At 38.2% G+C, this 13,491-nt stretch overlaps 1 protein-coding gene across 1 annotated transcript in view; it reads right to left on the reverse strand.

Moving 5' to 3' along the window:
- Positions 1-384: 384 nt before the first annotated feature.
- Positions 385-13,491, reverse strand: part of waplb (WAPL cohesin release factor b) — a 71,725-nt gene continuing 58,618 nt past the window's right edge. Inside the window, exons 15-20 of the mRNA XM_079801129.1 lie at positions 11,792-11,907; positions 8,298-8,462; positions 7,201-7,402; positions 4,657-4,745; positions 3,635-3,730; positions 385-2,202 (exon numbers count right to left, since the gene is read on the reverse strand). Coding sequence (XP_079657255.1) covers positions 2,137-2,202; positions 3,635-3,730; positions 4,657-4,745; positions 7,201-7,402; positions 8,298-8,462; positions 11,792-11,907 — 734 coding nt within the window. The 3' untranslated portion in view covers positions 385-2,136. The remainder of the gene's footprint in view (positions 2,203-3,634; positions 3,731-4,656; positions 4,746-7,200; positions 7,403-8,297; positions 8,463-11,791; positions 11,908-13,491) is intronic.

A 13,491-nucleotide genomic window follows, 5' to 3' on the forward strand; every position in this document is an offset into this window, starting at 1 on the left:
TGTTCACGTGAGCACCACAACGCATTCCTGAACGTAAACTGCGTAGAAGACTGACACAGACGAGGAGAAATTGTTGAATAAACATATTTTTGCGCACAAAAAGTATTCTCGACGCTTCATTGAGTCAGATGGACAATTTTAACAATGTTTTTCCTACCTTTCTGTGCCTTGAAAGTGTTAATTAAATTGCATTATATGGAGGGGTCAGAGAGCTCTCGGATTTCATCAAAAATATCTTCATTTGTGTTCTGAAGATGAATGAAGGTCTTACGGGTTTGGAATGACACGAGGGTGAGTAATTAATAATAGAAATGTCATTTTTGGGTGAACTAACTGTTTAATTGTAATATGCCAATCAGACACCAAAAATGACACGTAAAAAGTACTGAAAGTAGCAATTTTTATTTGCGTTAAAATTATGTACAAGTAACCAAAGACATTATTTTGAAATTGGTACAAATTTCATTTTCCTGCAGTTGGCTTTTCGATAACTCTTACCTCAAAGAACACAACTGAGAAAAATGCAGTATAAAATAAAACAATTGGATTCAGAAAAGTAGTCTATCTAGTTCTCCAACAGCCAATATTTACACGAGTATTTACAGTTCGTGTTGCTTCATTCAGTCCCCCGCTGTGTGAATTCATCCTGTTGTGATGTTTGGAGCTCACTGACACACTGCAGGACTGTGCCCAGAACTCGACACTGACTGCCTACAAAATACTCACACTCAGTGTTTCGTGTAACAGAGTGAAACAGTTAAGTGGTGAGAGAGAGAGGGGAAAAAAATGACCCTAGCTTTACTTTTGCCAAGCTGTGTGGATTGAAAATGAAGTTATTTCAGTCTACGTTCATGAAAGGACTGACAATGGCAGCAAAACGCCTTGAGCATACGAGCGTCCGTAAAGCTTATTGTTGAGGGCGATCACTTTAGCGGCAAACAAATAATAGAGCGCTTCTTAAAAAACAAACTTGAGAAGACGAGAACGGTTTGGGTCAAAATTGTACTGGCCGTATAAAAGAGACGCCAAGTGCTAAATTCAAACTCGCATTAAAAAATAAGCCATAAACAAAGGACAAATTCAGCATTTATGACACAAACTTATGAAATGTGGGATAAAAGTTTGTTGTGTGGCTCAGTTTAACGGTTGAGCATCAAGGTCATGGTTAACGGTAACCAGTGTTCTGTAAAACTGCGTTTAGCATTTATTCTCGCAGCAACTTTGGCTCAAACCAAACCTCGGTAGCAGCGCATGCACACAAATTTTTCACAGAACATGGGTTAACCATGTAGCCATGACCCAAACCCAAGGATGAGGTTTTCCTGGCTTCAAAAACGCATTTGAATTTATACAAATTCCCAATCATCCTTCTCATGCACAATACGATTATGCAGCCAAGCTGTTGCATGATATTAAATGTTGATTTTGAGCCTTATATGGTTTGGAAATCAGGGTTAAGATCACAGTTAACATTATGGCATTTGCACTATATGGTTATGAGTCACGACTACTAAAACATTCTAAAAGCGATTTGTCCCTTTCCTGCCCTAGCGAAATGGAAAGTGATGTAATTTATTCATTCGCAGACCTTTGACACAGCACTATCGATTAAAAACGAATTTGTGCAACACAAAGGGAGCACATCCTGAAGTGAAGAGAATGGATTTGAACCAGGAGGGCATGTCTTCACAGCATTTCAAAGAGGACCAGAATTGCGAATGCTGTTTTGGATTCGCCCTCCAATCGTTCAGGTCAGCGTTGAGCGCTCTTGAATTTACAGACTTGAAAGTGGAATTAAACAAACAGAGGGGGAGACATCCTTTAACAAGTTTTATCAAAGCTACTCTCTATTTCTGCCAATGAAAACGAACTTCCAAGGCGACTGATCAATAGACAGCAGATTAAGGAGGGTTGTGATGTGAGAAACACAATTATGCCGTGACAAAAACATTTGACACTGTAACGGATGAACAACTTGTGACAAACTCAATCAAAACAGCGCCTTTTCCATTTGTGATGTGCTTCAAACTTCATTCTTTACAGTCTGAATGAGGAAGGTACTGGTGTATGATGGTGGTGGTGTGTCGGGTTGGGCAGGGGTGTGCTGACGTGTGTGAGTGGAGCTCCAGAAACACACTAGCAGTGCTCCAGATAATCAATGACCCTGGAGATGGACTTCTGCCCCGTGGTGCCCACATCACACTGTAAGGGAAACAGACGCAATTGGTCAATAAGTATAACTTGTACAATAAGTATAACTTTCTTATTAGTTTTCTTTACGAAATGAGGCAGAACATTTGTATTAATATTACAGCATGCTCACACATATACCTGCCTATGTGTATTTCTATATTCATGTTGCACACTTTCTAATGACAGGCCGATTAATCAGTCGATATTTGGCCACTCTGAGATTATGGCGGTTCAATATAACCACTCAGCCAATTAACAAGAGGAATTTCTCTCATGGATCACACTTTATTTTAACGTGACCTCGTTAAAGTGTACTTACCAGGGGCGTCACTAGGCCAATTTTAGGAGGGCTTTAACCCCCCTACATTTTCACCCAGCCCCCCTAAAAATGTGCAAATAACTCTGTAATTTGCACACTATTTTGTAATTGCGTCAGTCCCCTTTAAACTCTTAGCCTGCGTTATTAATCCACTTCAATCCACAGCAGCGCAGCACCAGCGTCAGAAGCAGAGGACAAATGTCTGCATTTAATGATAGATTATGATATCTGCATCTGTGTAGTTCTTTGTCATAAATGCAGTTTACATAATATGATGCAAATCAAGACGGTTTTCCATCCACAGAAAAATCTATTTATTTATTTATTAAAATTAATTTAATCTAAATGGTATAATCCTTTGTGACTTTTCCGACGCTTGCTATACTACTTCTAACAAAATTTGTTATAATATTCATTTTATAATATTTTATTTTTGGTTTTGAATTAGCGCCAATTCGGTGGTGGGTTGCTTGAATTGTGGGTTCATTAGTCTATTATTTTTAATGAAAAACACAACAAAAATGACAAACTCCCTTAAATAGGCGCTTTTATGTTTAGCTTTGAAACCAAATCTTCCGCGATCATCTCAGTCAGCTCCTCACTCTCTGATGAATGAAATCTGATGAATGACTCCTGCCTCTGCCGAGACTCACGGTCGGATCATGCTTTATTAAGCAGACATGTTCAGTTTTTATTTGTATCGTCTGTTTTCTAACTGAACTATATTTTATTACTATAAAAAAATTAAATCGACGGTGGGGCGGTGCCACGGTGCGCAAGTGATGTAACCAGTGTTGAGTCTGAACACCGGTAACACCGGCAACACCGACTATCGTAGCAAGCCTATGTTGTACGGTTCTCTTCATGAATAAAACGATGAAAAATTTTGATGGTCACACATTTTCTGCAATAATCCAAAACAGGGAACCAGGGTGATGGTGACTTCCAGGTTGGCCTACAAAATTATGTAATCCCCGCAGCACTCTTAACATAATAGCAGTGATATTGAAATTGTTTTCGCAAATTGAGAAATTTAGCTGGAATGGTATCGACTACTGAAATTGAAAAATATCAGACACCCTTCTTCGCCCCTTGGGAATATTATACTGGTCAATCACTTACTGTAAGGTTCATGAAATTCAAGAACTTCTTCAGCATCTCTGTCATGACCGAAAAATCCCCTTTTGGTAGGTTTTCCCTCACAGTAGTCACATTCATCTGAAAGAGAAACAGAATTAGCAGCCAGTTCCTCTTGCGAGCTTACATACACTGGAGGCTGGGGCTGAAAGAGAGTCTGGGGATTTTTAAAGCAGGTCTCTGTTGATCAAAGCAGCAGCACTGCATCTCTGGCCATCATTTTTTCAGTGCGCTCCAGAAGTCTCAATGATACTCAATCTTCAAAAACACATCAAACTCAAATATTTCCCTCTTTCCAAAAGCTTGGATGTCTCCAAACATGAATCTAAAGTGCAAACAGGATAATGCCTTCCAAAAGAAATCCTATTTTGAGTCAATTTGCTTTGTTTTTCAAAAACAGAATTTGACCTTCAAAGTGTGCAAACATGCATCCAAAAGAAAAAGCGGGTGAAATAAACTGAGTATAAATGCCATCTCTTTTTGTCTCTGCATCTAGGCCGTGTTTATTGGCGAGACAGATAATGGCCGTGTACGTCAGTCAGAAAGCAACAGAGTGGTGTGAAAGAGAAACAGAGGAGTCCATTACAGACAATTCAACACCCCTCCTATTAACGTCCTGAAAATAAACCCATTAATACTGGCAAACACAACACAGGGGCTTTCTTCTGACACCAGCCTTGAAACTTGAAAACTGCAATTTAGACAAACAATCCTCAAACCCTGCAAAGGAATTTGAACAACAAAAGCTCTTCAAAAGTAAATGCTATGCTTATATTGGTCCAGCCTGGCTTTGTCCTGACCTTAAAGCAACGGAGGGCACAAGCGAGCACTTGACGAGGACAGAAAGGGTCTTATCTAGACAAAAGGTAGTTGGCATAGCTAAATGTATACCTGACAATAATAATAAATTATAATCTTTATACTTTATGAGGAACATGTAGGTTCTGAAAAGAAATATATAAACCATGCATCAGAGACACATTGAGGTACGTGAGTGTGTTACTTACAGGGCTCCCCTGGCACAGACAGCCCAAAAGCAGTGCAGTGTATGACGCCACAATACTGTCCTCCATGTGCTTGCCAGCATGCTGAAGAGCTGGAGACAAAAATCACATGACAGATTACTCAAAATAGCTTCAAAACACAAAAAAGTGTGCATATTTACTAAGGTTAGAGGCATTTTTCAATAATATTTAAGCTCTAAATAAAGGAACTCTATTTATTTAAATTAAGTTTAAGGAGAAGGCCGTTTTGAAGTTATTTATTCACTAAGATTTTTTTTCATTTCAGAACAAGATTATAAGCAGCATCCATTATACCTGCTTTATTGTTGTTCTTGAACACAGCGATGCACAAAGTATTAAACCAAAAAATTTAAGCTCACGCAGAGCAAATGGAGAATGTACATAAACACTCTGGACATAATGCTTGTTTATATTGTTTCACATGTCCTTTTTGAGAATAAAAAAAACAAGCATGTCCACATGCTCAGGTGAAAGTTGACTCCTAAGTCTCTTAACAATAAGGATGACTGCAGAGGGATACAGGGACACAGATTAGGTTGCGGTTTGCTAAGTGTAGTTTGTTGGACACCAAAAGAAGACTAACATGACACGCTTACTAAAGGCCCCCGATATACTTCAAGTAAAACTGAAAAAAACGAACATCATTTAGAACAAAATCAGGCCAAAACTAAATTCATTTTGGGAGTTCGAAACGACTCGCCAAAGCAAAATGTCCTGATAAGATTGCTCTGGTTGGTAAACATCATCGAAGTACTATTGGTCCGTGGCGATGCTATAATAGGTAGGTGTGGCTCTGAGACTCCACCTTCTTTGACGTGAAAATCTTCTGCGGTTCATTTCCTCTGTTTAGTCAAGGGGAGACGTCCGCAAGTAATGAATACACTGGAGAACTGCTTTATAGTTTAAACTTAAGTTGAAATTGTAATTGAAAGAGACACATATAGTTTATTTCCTTTAATTTTTTTTCATGCACTGTAAAGCTGCTTGATTTAAAGCGATCTATTATATAATGTGCTATATAAATAAACGTGACGTAGCTTTACTTGAGTACTGAATTGTACTAAATAGCTGGTGCAAACATATCCACTAGGGCTGCACGATATTAGAAAAAAAAACTTACATTGTGATATTTTGTTTTTTCTATTACGATATAAAAACAATTTGACCAGATGATTTGAATTGCTCTATTTGAAAATAAGTAGTCATTCTAAAATAATTGGGTTAATTTTTTAGGGGAGTGAATCTGCATAGAAAATTATAAACAAATTACAAGCATAGATAAATACAATAGAAGATATTCAAAAAAGCAGTGCTTTATGTTTTTCAGGTAAATCTAACAGTATTCAGGTACAGTATAAATAGTAACTTTATAAATTAAATATAACTAATATAATTAATTAATACATTTTACCTTTAAAGCTACAAAAGTAAATTTTGTTGTCACACTTTTGTTGTTTGATCACCATTGGTGACAAACAGCTGCAGGTACATAAGGTTGCTGTCTCTTTAAGACGAATGCATGGACCTAATATAAAAAAAAATGACACGCATCCCTTTCCTTTCTCAATTGTTTACAATACATAACCGACAGTGTTTATGAGGATACTCGCAGAGACAAGCTTTTTGACTTCAAAATTCCAGTGTGCTGTTTTCTGTGCGCATTGTGGCATTCTTGTGCTATCTGCATAGATCTGTGTGTGAGAGTCCTCTTGTGCTTGATGCCAGCTAAAATGAAATATCGTGCAAATACAAAGATCCACATCGCTATGATCAGATGCTTTCTTAACTGCTGTAATTTTTGTTGCGTTTGTTGTTGAAAGGTAAGCGCGCAGCACATATTTACATATTCATGTAAACGCCACTCTCAGCAGTGTGGGCAGCATCAGGATGTTTGCTAACAGTATATCGCTGGTCATGTATTTCAAACTTCTTTTTACCCCTTACTGTAGAACAAAAAAGAACTTTGCCGTGAGTATATCAGGGCCTGAATATACACAGGCAGGTCCTTTATCTTTATCTCTTAGGCTGCACTCAATGACTACAGATGACAATTACATAATATTATATCTGCATTAGACTAGCTTTGTATTGTAACATACAGAAAACTAAAATTCGGAATTGCATAAAACATCAGAAAAATTAACTAAGGGCGATTATGGGTTCTAGACACAAAAGCTAAATGGACCTGAGAAGGTCTGAGTTCATTTGGTGCTCTCAAATGTAATATGAAATTTCACTCTCAAAAAGCACTGACATGCGTGCACACACACACATTAAGTATACACTAGGGGCATGAGCGGCCCAGAAGACGTGAACAGAAGTCAAAACTGAAGGCAAGCACTTCATCAGCTTCTCTTTCATTTGTTCCTCCGATTCAAATCAAATATGCTACTCATGCTACAAATATGTTACTAAACCACAGCATTCGTTCATTGGTCCAATCTGAGATTGGTCGCCCATCAAAGTGGTTCATAGATGAAAAAAATGCATTTGGCTAGACCCAAGGTAAAGTGAGTGAGTGTCTACCTTTGTTGAGATCAAGTTCTTCATCCTCTTCTTCTTTCTTCTTGTCCTCTGTGCTGTTGTTTTCTGAAGCCACCCACTGGATCTCTTCATTGGTTTCTTTCCATTCTCCACTCTGGTCCAATTGGGGCTTTGGCGCATCGTTGATGAAGTCATCCGTCTCCGCCTCCGCCAATATGGCCGCATGCTCTCTCTGAAGGAAAAGCTATTCATGCAGAAACAGAGGCAAACTATTTACTGATGTTTCATTTGAAGTCTGGTAAACCACTTTAAAAGATTTAAAATCACTGACATTTCCCTCCACTAATTCTATTGTATTACATCTTTACATTTTTATTAATCCGCACATGCATTAATGAAAACTTCAGCATAAATCACTTAGAAGTAGGGATGCACCGAAATGAAAATTCTGGGCCGAAACCAAAAATGACTAAAATAATCATTTTAAAATATTTATTTGTATAATTGTATTAATATTAGATTTTTTAATTAAATATTGAATCGTTCTATTGAATCTAAATAAAACAAATTCAAGCAAATAGAATAACCACACCAAAATTGGACAGATAATATATTAAAATAATATTAAATATCAATATATTATTCTTCAATCAGTTCTATGCAACAGAATCAGATTTAACAGTTTTTTTTGTCCAGTTATCAAAATAATGATTTGTCCTACAAAACTATTATCATCAGAGCATGTGAGCAGAGTGGAGAGCGGATAAGTGAACAAGAGGTTAGCGTCATTTTACCAGCGATGCCCAGCACGGCTACAGTAGGGGCTATTGCAAACAGAAACAAGTCTACTACAGAGAACTTTCATGTCTTTTCCGGTGAGAGTGAGCGGTACATGAGTGGGGCGTTCGCTTGAACCATGAGCAACAGTGCAGAACACACACATGCAGCGGAACATTGAGCAGAACATTGAGTCAGAGACTCATCTCTACAAAATCCAATACGCATGCAATTGGATAACTTGGCTCACCGAGATCTTAATAATAGGTGTACTGGGTCATGTTTTCTATGCTATGAGCCCTTTAAGAGTGAAGCTTGGCCATGCAGTAGTAATTTTTCTGTATGTTGGTGTGCGTTTATACCTTCACCAAAGCAGCGATGGCACCAAGAGATCTCTCAGTCTGCAACTCCTCTTTGTCAGGCACACACATGGTGTCCCAGACGTCACCTCCCTCCATCTGCAGCTCCACCAGACAGTGTCTGTTCCTTGCGCTGTACTCCACCAGATTAATGAGCAAGCCCAGACCCTACAAACACACACACACAATGAAATAAACCTAATTTAGATCCACAGGAGCCACAACACAAACAGAAAAACTGGTTTCACTTTAACAGTAATTTTACACACAACTGCTTTGCACTTTATATTAAGCCGCGTTTCCACCGCAGGAACTTTCCCCAGGAACTAGGAACTTTGGGGTGGTACTCGGTGTGTTTCAACCGCAGGAACCAGGGTCTAAATGAAGTTCCGGGTAAATATTTCCCTGTACAGTATCGCGCAAAAATTATTACTGTCCGTCGCTGACTGGGAGGAACAGCCGCACGCAGTCCCACATCACCGGACTAATTTGCCTAATCTTCCCGGTACTTTAGACCGCAGTGGAAACGCAGACAGTAGCAGATCTGGGGGGAAAAAAGTTCCTGTAAAAAAAAGTTCCTGGTACAAATTGTTCCGGGTAATTTCGGTGGAAACGAGGCTTTAGGTGGCCTTAACTAGGCAAGGCAAGGCAAGGCAAGTTTATTTGTATAGCACATTTCATACACAGTGGCAATTCAAAGTGCTTTACACAGAAATGAAGTTAAAATAGTTAGAAGTGAATAAAATAAAAATATATATAGTATAATAGTTATAATAGGAATTAAAAGGAAATTAAAAGGAAATAAAAATAAAGATGAAATCCCCTATCTGGGGTGGAAGAAAATGGAGAGTCAGGTTTACTTTAAAAATATTTGTCAGGTAACTGTGCGTTTAGACAGTACCCTTACAGACAAATCTTCTTGGCCTAACTTGAGGGTGTTCTCTAGATGTTTTACCCGCCAGAGCAGATCTAAACGGGTCTTCCTCGCACCAGAGCGAGTACTCAAAAAATATTTGTCAGGTAACTGTGCATTTAAACATTACCCTTACAGACAAATCTTCCTGGACAGGAACACCAGGGCTATTAACTACTACACCAGGGCTATTAACACTAACTACTACATACTTACATCAAAGAATAAGCACAATGTAGTATGTGGTGGTATGGGTAAGTTTAAGGGTAGGGGTAGGTGTAAGGGAAGGGTCAGCAGTGTAATTATAAATGTAACTACAGAAATTAATAAATTTTTTAAAAATGTAAGTACAATGTAAAAACATGTACACAATAAGTGCATCGTTTCAAATGATTAATTAAATTGTTAGTACATAGTAGTTAAGGCCACCTAATATAAAGTGGGTCTCACAAATGCTTACAAAAATAGGGTTGGACAAATATAAACAATATCTTACCATTATTAAATATAAATGGCAATATAGCCTTGCTAAAAATATGCCATTTTACAAATATTATTTTAAATATACTTCATGCATGTTGATTTGAAGTAAATTTGGAGACAGGACAGGGGACCTGTTACCACAACTTAAATAAATGCATGGCTGCAAATGAAATTAAAACTTTGAAGTTGCAAACATTATTTTGTTGAGTTCTGTTGACATAATGTTGATCATTAAATTAAATTAATATTGTGTCTAATATAAACAAAAATTTCAGCTAAAATTGAATAAAAAAACGTAAGGTGTAGTAACAACGAAATTGTCTTAACTTGGGAAACTGGGTATAATGGATTTCCAGTTCCCAGCATGCTTTGCATAGGACTGGTAAGGAGTATAAATGTTGAAAATTTTAATTTTATTAGTTTTTTAGAGATGGGAAATACATTTTAGTGTTTAATGCGGTTATGTTTGACATTTAAAAGAGTTTTTGCTATGTTGAAGTTTTTGTGGTTGAAGAGTAGACTACATGAAGGTAAAAACTTGTCTGGCTATAACCAGACCAATCTCAATTTAAGATTGAACATTGGTCTGGGGAGTCTGCTATGTATTGTCTACTGCACAAGAGGCGTGATAAACAAGCATAATTCAAATAACTTTGTACGCAATTGGATAGTCCTTAAACCAATCAGACCACAAGAGGCATGATCAACGGGCATCGATCCATCGCTTCTCTATCAGTCACCGTGTTAAACCCGCCAATAGCCCACCAGGTGGATAAGCCAGTCTGTGATTGGTTCCCGCAAACGTCTGACAGAAGCAGGATAAATGAATGTACAGGTTTCCAGACTGAGCTGCAAGGCGAAATCAAATCGCTGGCAGATCAGGCTGGGCTTACCCAGTCTAGGTAAACACTACATCGACTCTATAAGCATACATTAATACATTAAGTGTGCTACAATAGCTGTGTATTTGAACTGAAATAGATTCATTGGTTCCAGGGCTACAAACTAGTAGTAGTTGGAGCAACTTATTTTTGAGTAATCACCTTAATGTGTTTGTTACAAATTATGAAGTCCCTCAAACTTAATATAGTTAGTTGTTTGAACAATTTTAAAAGTGGTCATAACACACACACACAAAAAAAAGCAAACTTGCTTCTTTTTTTGATTGGTTGGTTTGTTGAACAATTACCAGCAAAATCCTCACAAATAAGCATTGTATATACCTGAAAAATCATATCGCTTTTATTACAAATCTGACCACAGTATGGATTTTTCATTTGTAAAGCCTTGTTTATACTTGACGTGTAAGCACGAGCCTGAGGGTGTGTGCGGCAAAAATGGTGTCAACGCAGAGTGGGAGGTCGTGCGCGTTGAGAACGCGAGACCCCATTTCGCTTGGTGGTGTGCACTTCAAATTTTGTAACTTTGCATTCGGCTCCACAACCGAAGATGCACGAGTTTGAGGCGAATCTGGCCGAGCATTACGTCTCATCAAACCGGCACCCAGTTTGTACGTCTAAATCAGTTGCTTATATTTACAAAATGAGCCAACAATAGCAGAAATAAGCCCTTTTAATGAAAATAAAGATCAATGTTTAATAAAAATGTTCACAAAACTAATTGCAAATGTTTAGAGAAACTGGACATTTTTTAAGAGATTGTTGATTTAGTTGTATACATGTACTCCCATTCATGTATTTAGTTCTAAAGTCACAATTAATAATCTCAAGATTTACGGTGTTTTACACAATTCTTTCGTAGTGTGGTTTTGGTAAAAGTTTACTAAAGTAAACATTGCCACGAGTGTACTTCTCACCAATGTTTCCTGATGGTTTATAGAACAATTACTCCGAGTCGCCCTCTGTCGTGTAAAAGAATAGCACAACGGCGAGCGTATCGAGTATAAACACCTCCCCAAACGGACGAGGCACGTGCGCAGTCAGGGGAGGCTCGCGCTGCGGAGCCAGACGAAAGTATAAACAAGGATTAACATTTAAAAGCACTCTGGAACTCCTACACTCTGGAACACTGCTGGTCCTTGCTAATTGCACGAACATTGACTGAATTCTGGAACTGTGTATTAGTAGAGCTGTGTACTCACCAGGACTCTGATATCGAACCTCTGCTCCGGCGGCAGGTACTGCGGGACCCTGAGCACACAGTTCAGTGCTGTGATGAGTAACTCCTCCTGCTCGCCTGTCTTTGTGCTGCCCCATTCTACAAACAGACAGAAAAAGCACTCAATGGCTGCTTCATATACGAGTTCAAAGTTAGTTAATCAGGGATTTTCTCTGACTGTTGTTCTCCAAGCTGCTCATATTTGGCTTATGAGTACTACTGCATTATGCTGAAGGGTTTGGCAGCAATACTAGTGAGCAGCTAGCCAAAGCAGCAGTGCTAACAGAAATCCATTTGGCACATTGAACAAAACCCATGCAAGGAAGCCAAAAGACTCTTATTGACTTTAAGCCTTTCAAAAGCAGAGTAACAAACGTTCTATTAGGCATAATGTAATGAGACAGTCACTGCAGCCCAGTCGCCTGATTGTTCAGCTAAACAGCTTCCAGCCCATATTACAGTTCAGTGTTAGGGAGTAACTAACTAAAAAGCAGCAACATAGGTCTGTAATGACTAATGATAATAACCAATAATGTATTTCATTACTGAATAATTGGATGTGTGTGTGCTGGAGAACCTCTGTCAGTGACAACACATCACAGCAGTAAAAAAAAAAAGAAAATTGGTGAAAATCATATTTGAAAAATAGTGGTCACAATGCTATCGGGCTGATGTGTGAAAGGTTCCAAATTCTTGACTAAAGCCAAAAAGTATAAATCACATTGACGTGAACCAAAAGCTAGCATATGCGTAGTCAAACTCATAGCCTTTCAAAGTATACTCCATTTGATGCTGTGCTTGAACACATGCATGACAAAGTTTCATCCTTGTCTAGAGTCTGCACCACTTCGCTCCAGAAGTTATGTAGAAGTAATTTCGTTGTATTTTTATTAACTGGAGTTGCAGCCATCTCGTAGCCCCCTAACAGAAGCGCTCTTCTATCTTCAAAAGTTTTTGTTGTTCTATCTCTTCTGCTTCATTGTTGACTGTGAAACAACAGGCCAGTATTACCTCCTTGTGGACCAACTAATCTGAGCATACACTGGTATGGGTCAGAAAAATCATGCTGCGTGCGTTTAGTATGCACTTACTGTAGTGAGGAGAAAATTTGCATTACATCTGTATGCATATCCTTAAGCAAGTTTACTTTGCAATTTTCAGTTTGGGGAGTAACCAACTAAAAGCACCAATGTTACTTGGTCTGTGTGCTGTGAATGAGGAAGCCATGTCAGTGATCACTTTGGAGCAGAGAAAAAATGGTAGTCAAAAGAAAGCAAGTTGTTGTGGGAAAGTGTCTAAAACACAAGAACACTTCAAAAACGGTCGTGTATGTGTGTTATAATGCACCTGAAATTCACACAAAAAAATGTTTGTTTTTTTTAACACAGTCGCCATCAAACTTTGATGATTGCTAATCATTCTTACTTTTTGTATTCAAAATAGACCAATCTATCTTTTTATGTAACTGACTTAGAGCAATGACCAGTCCTGAAGTAAACCAATCCCATCTTGCTCGATTCATTTAGATTAAATTTACATTGTCTTTTTGAACTTGTGAATGTTTGGAGTGGATTTTCAATGGTTGGGGTGAGGGGGGGAGTAGAAATCTCTCAGGTTTCATTAAAAATATCTTCATTTGTTTCGCAGATGAACAAAAGTCTTACGGGTTTGGAATAAGGGCGA

This window comes from Gobio gobio, assembly GCF_949357685.1.
Source record: "Gobio gobio genome assembly, chromosome: 20".
In the NCBI taxonomy this organism is placed as follows: Eukaryota; Metazoa; Chordata; class Actinopteri; order Cypriniformes; family Gobionidae; genus Gobio; species Gobio gobio.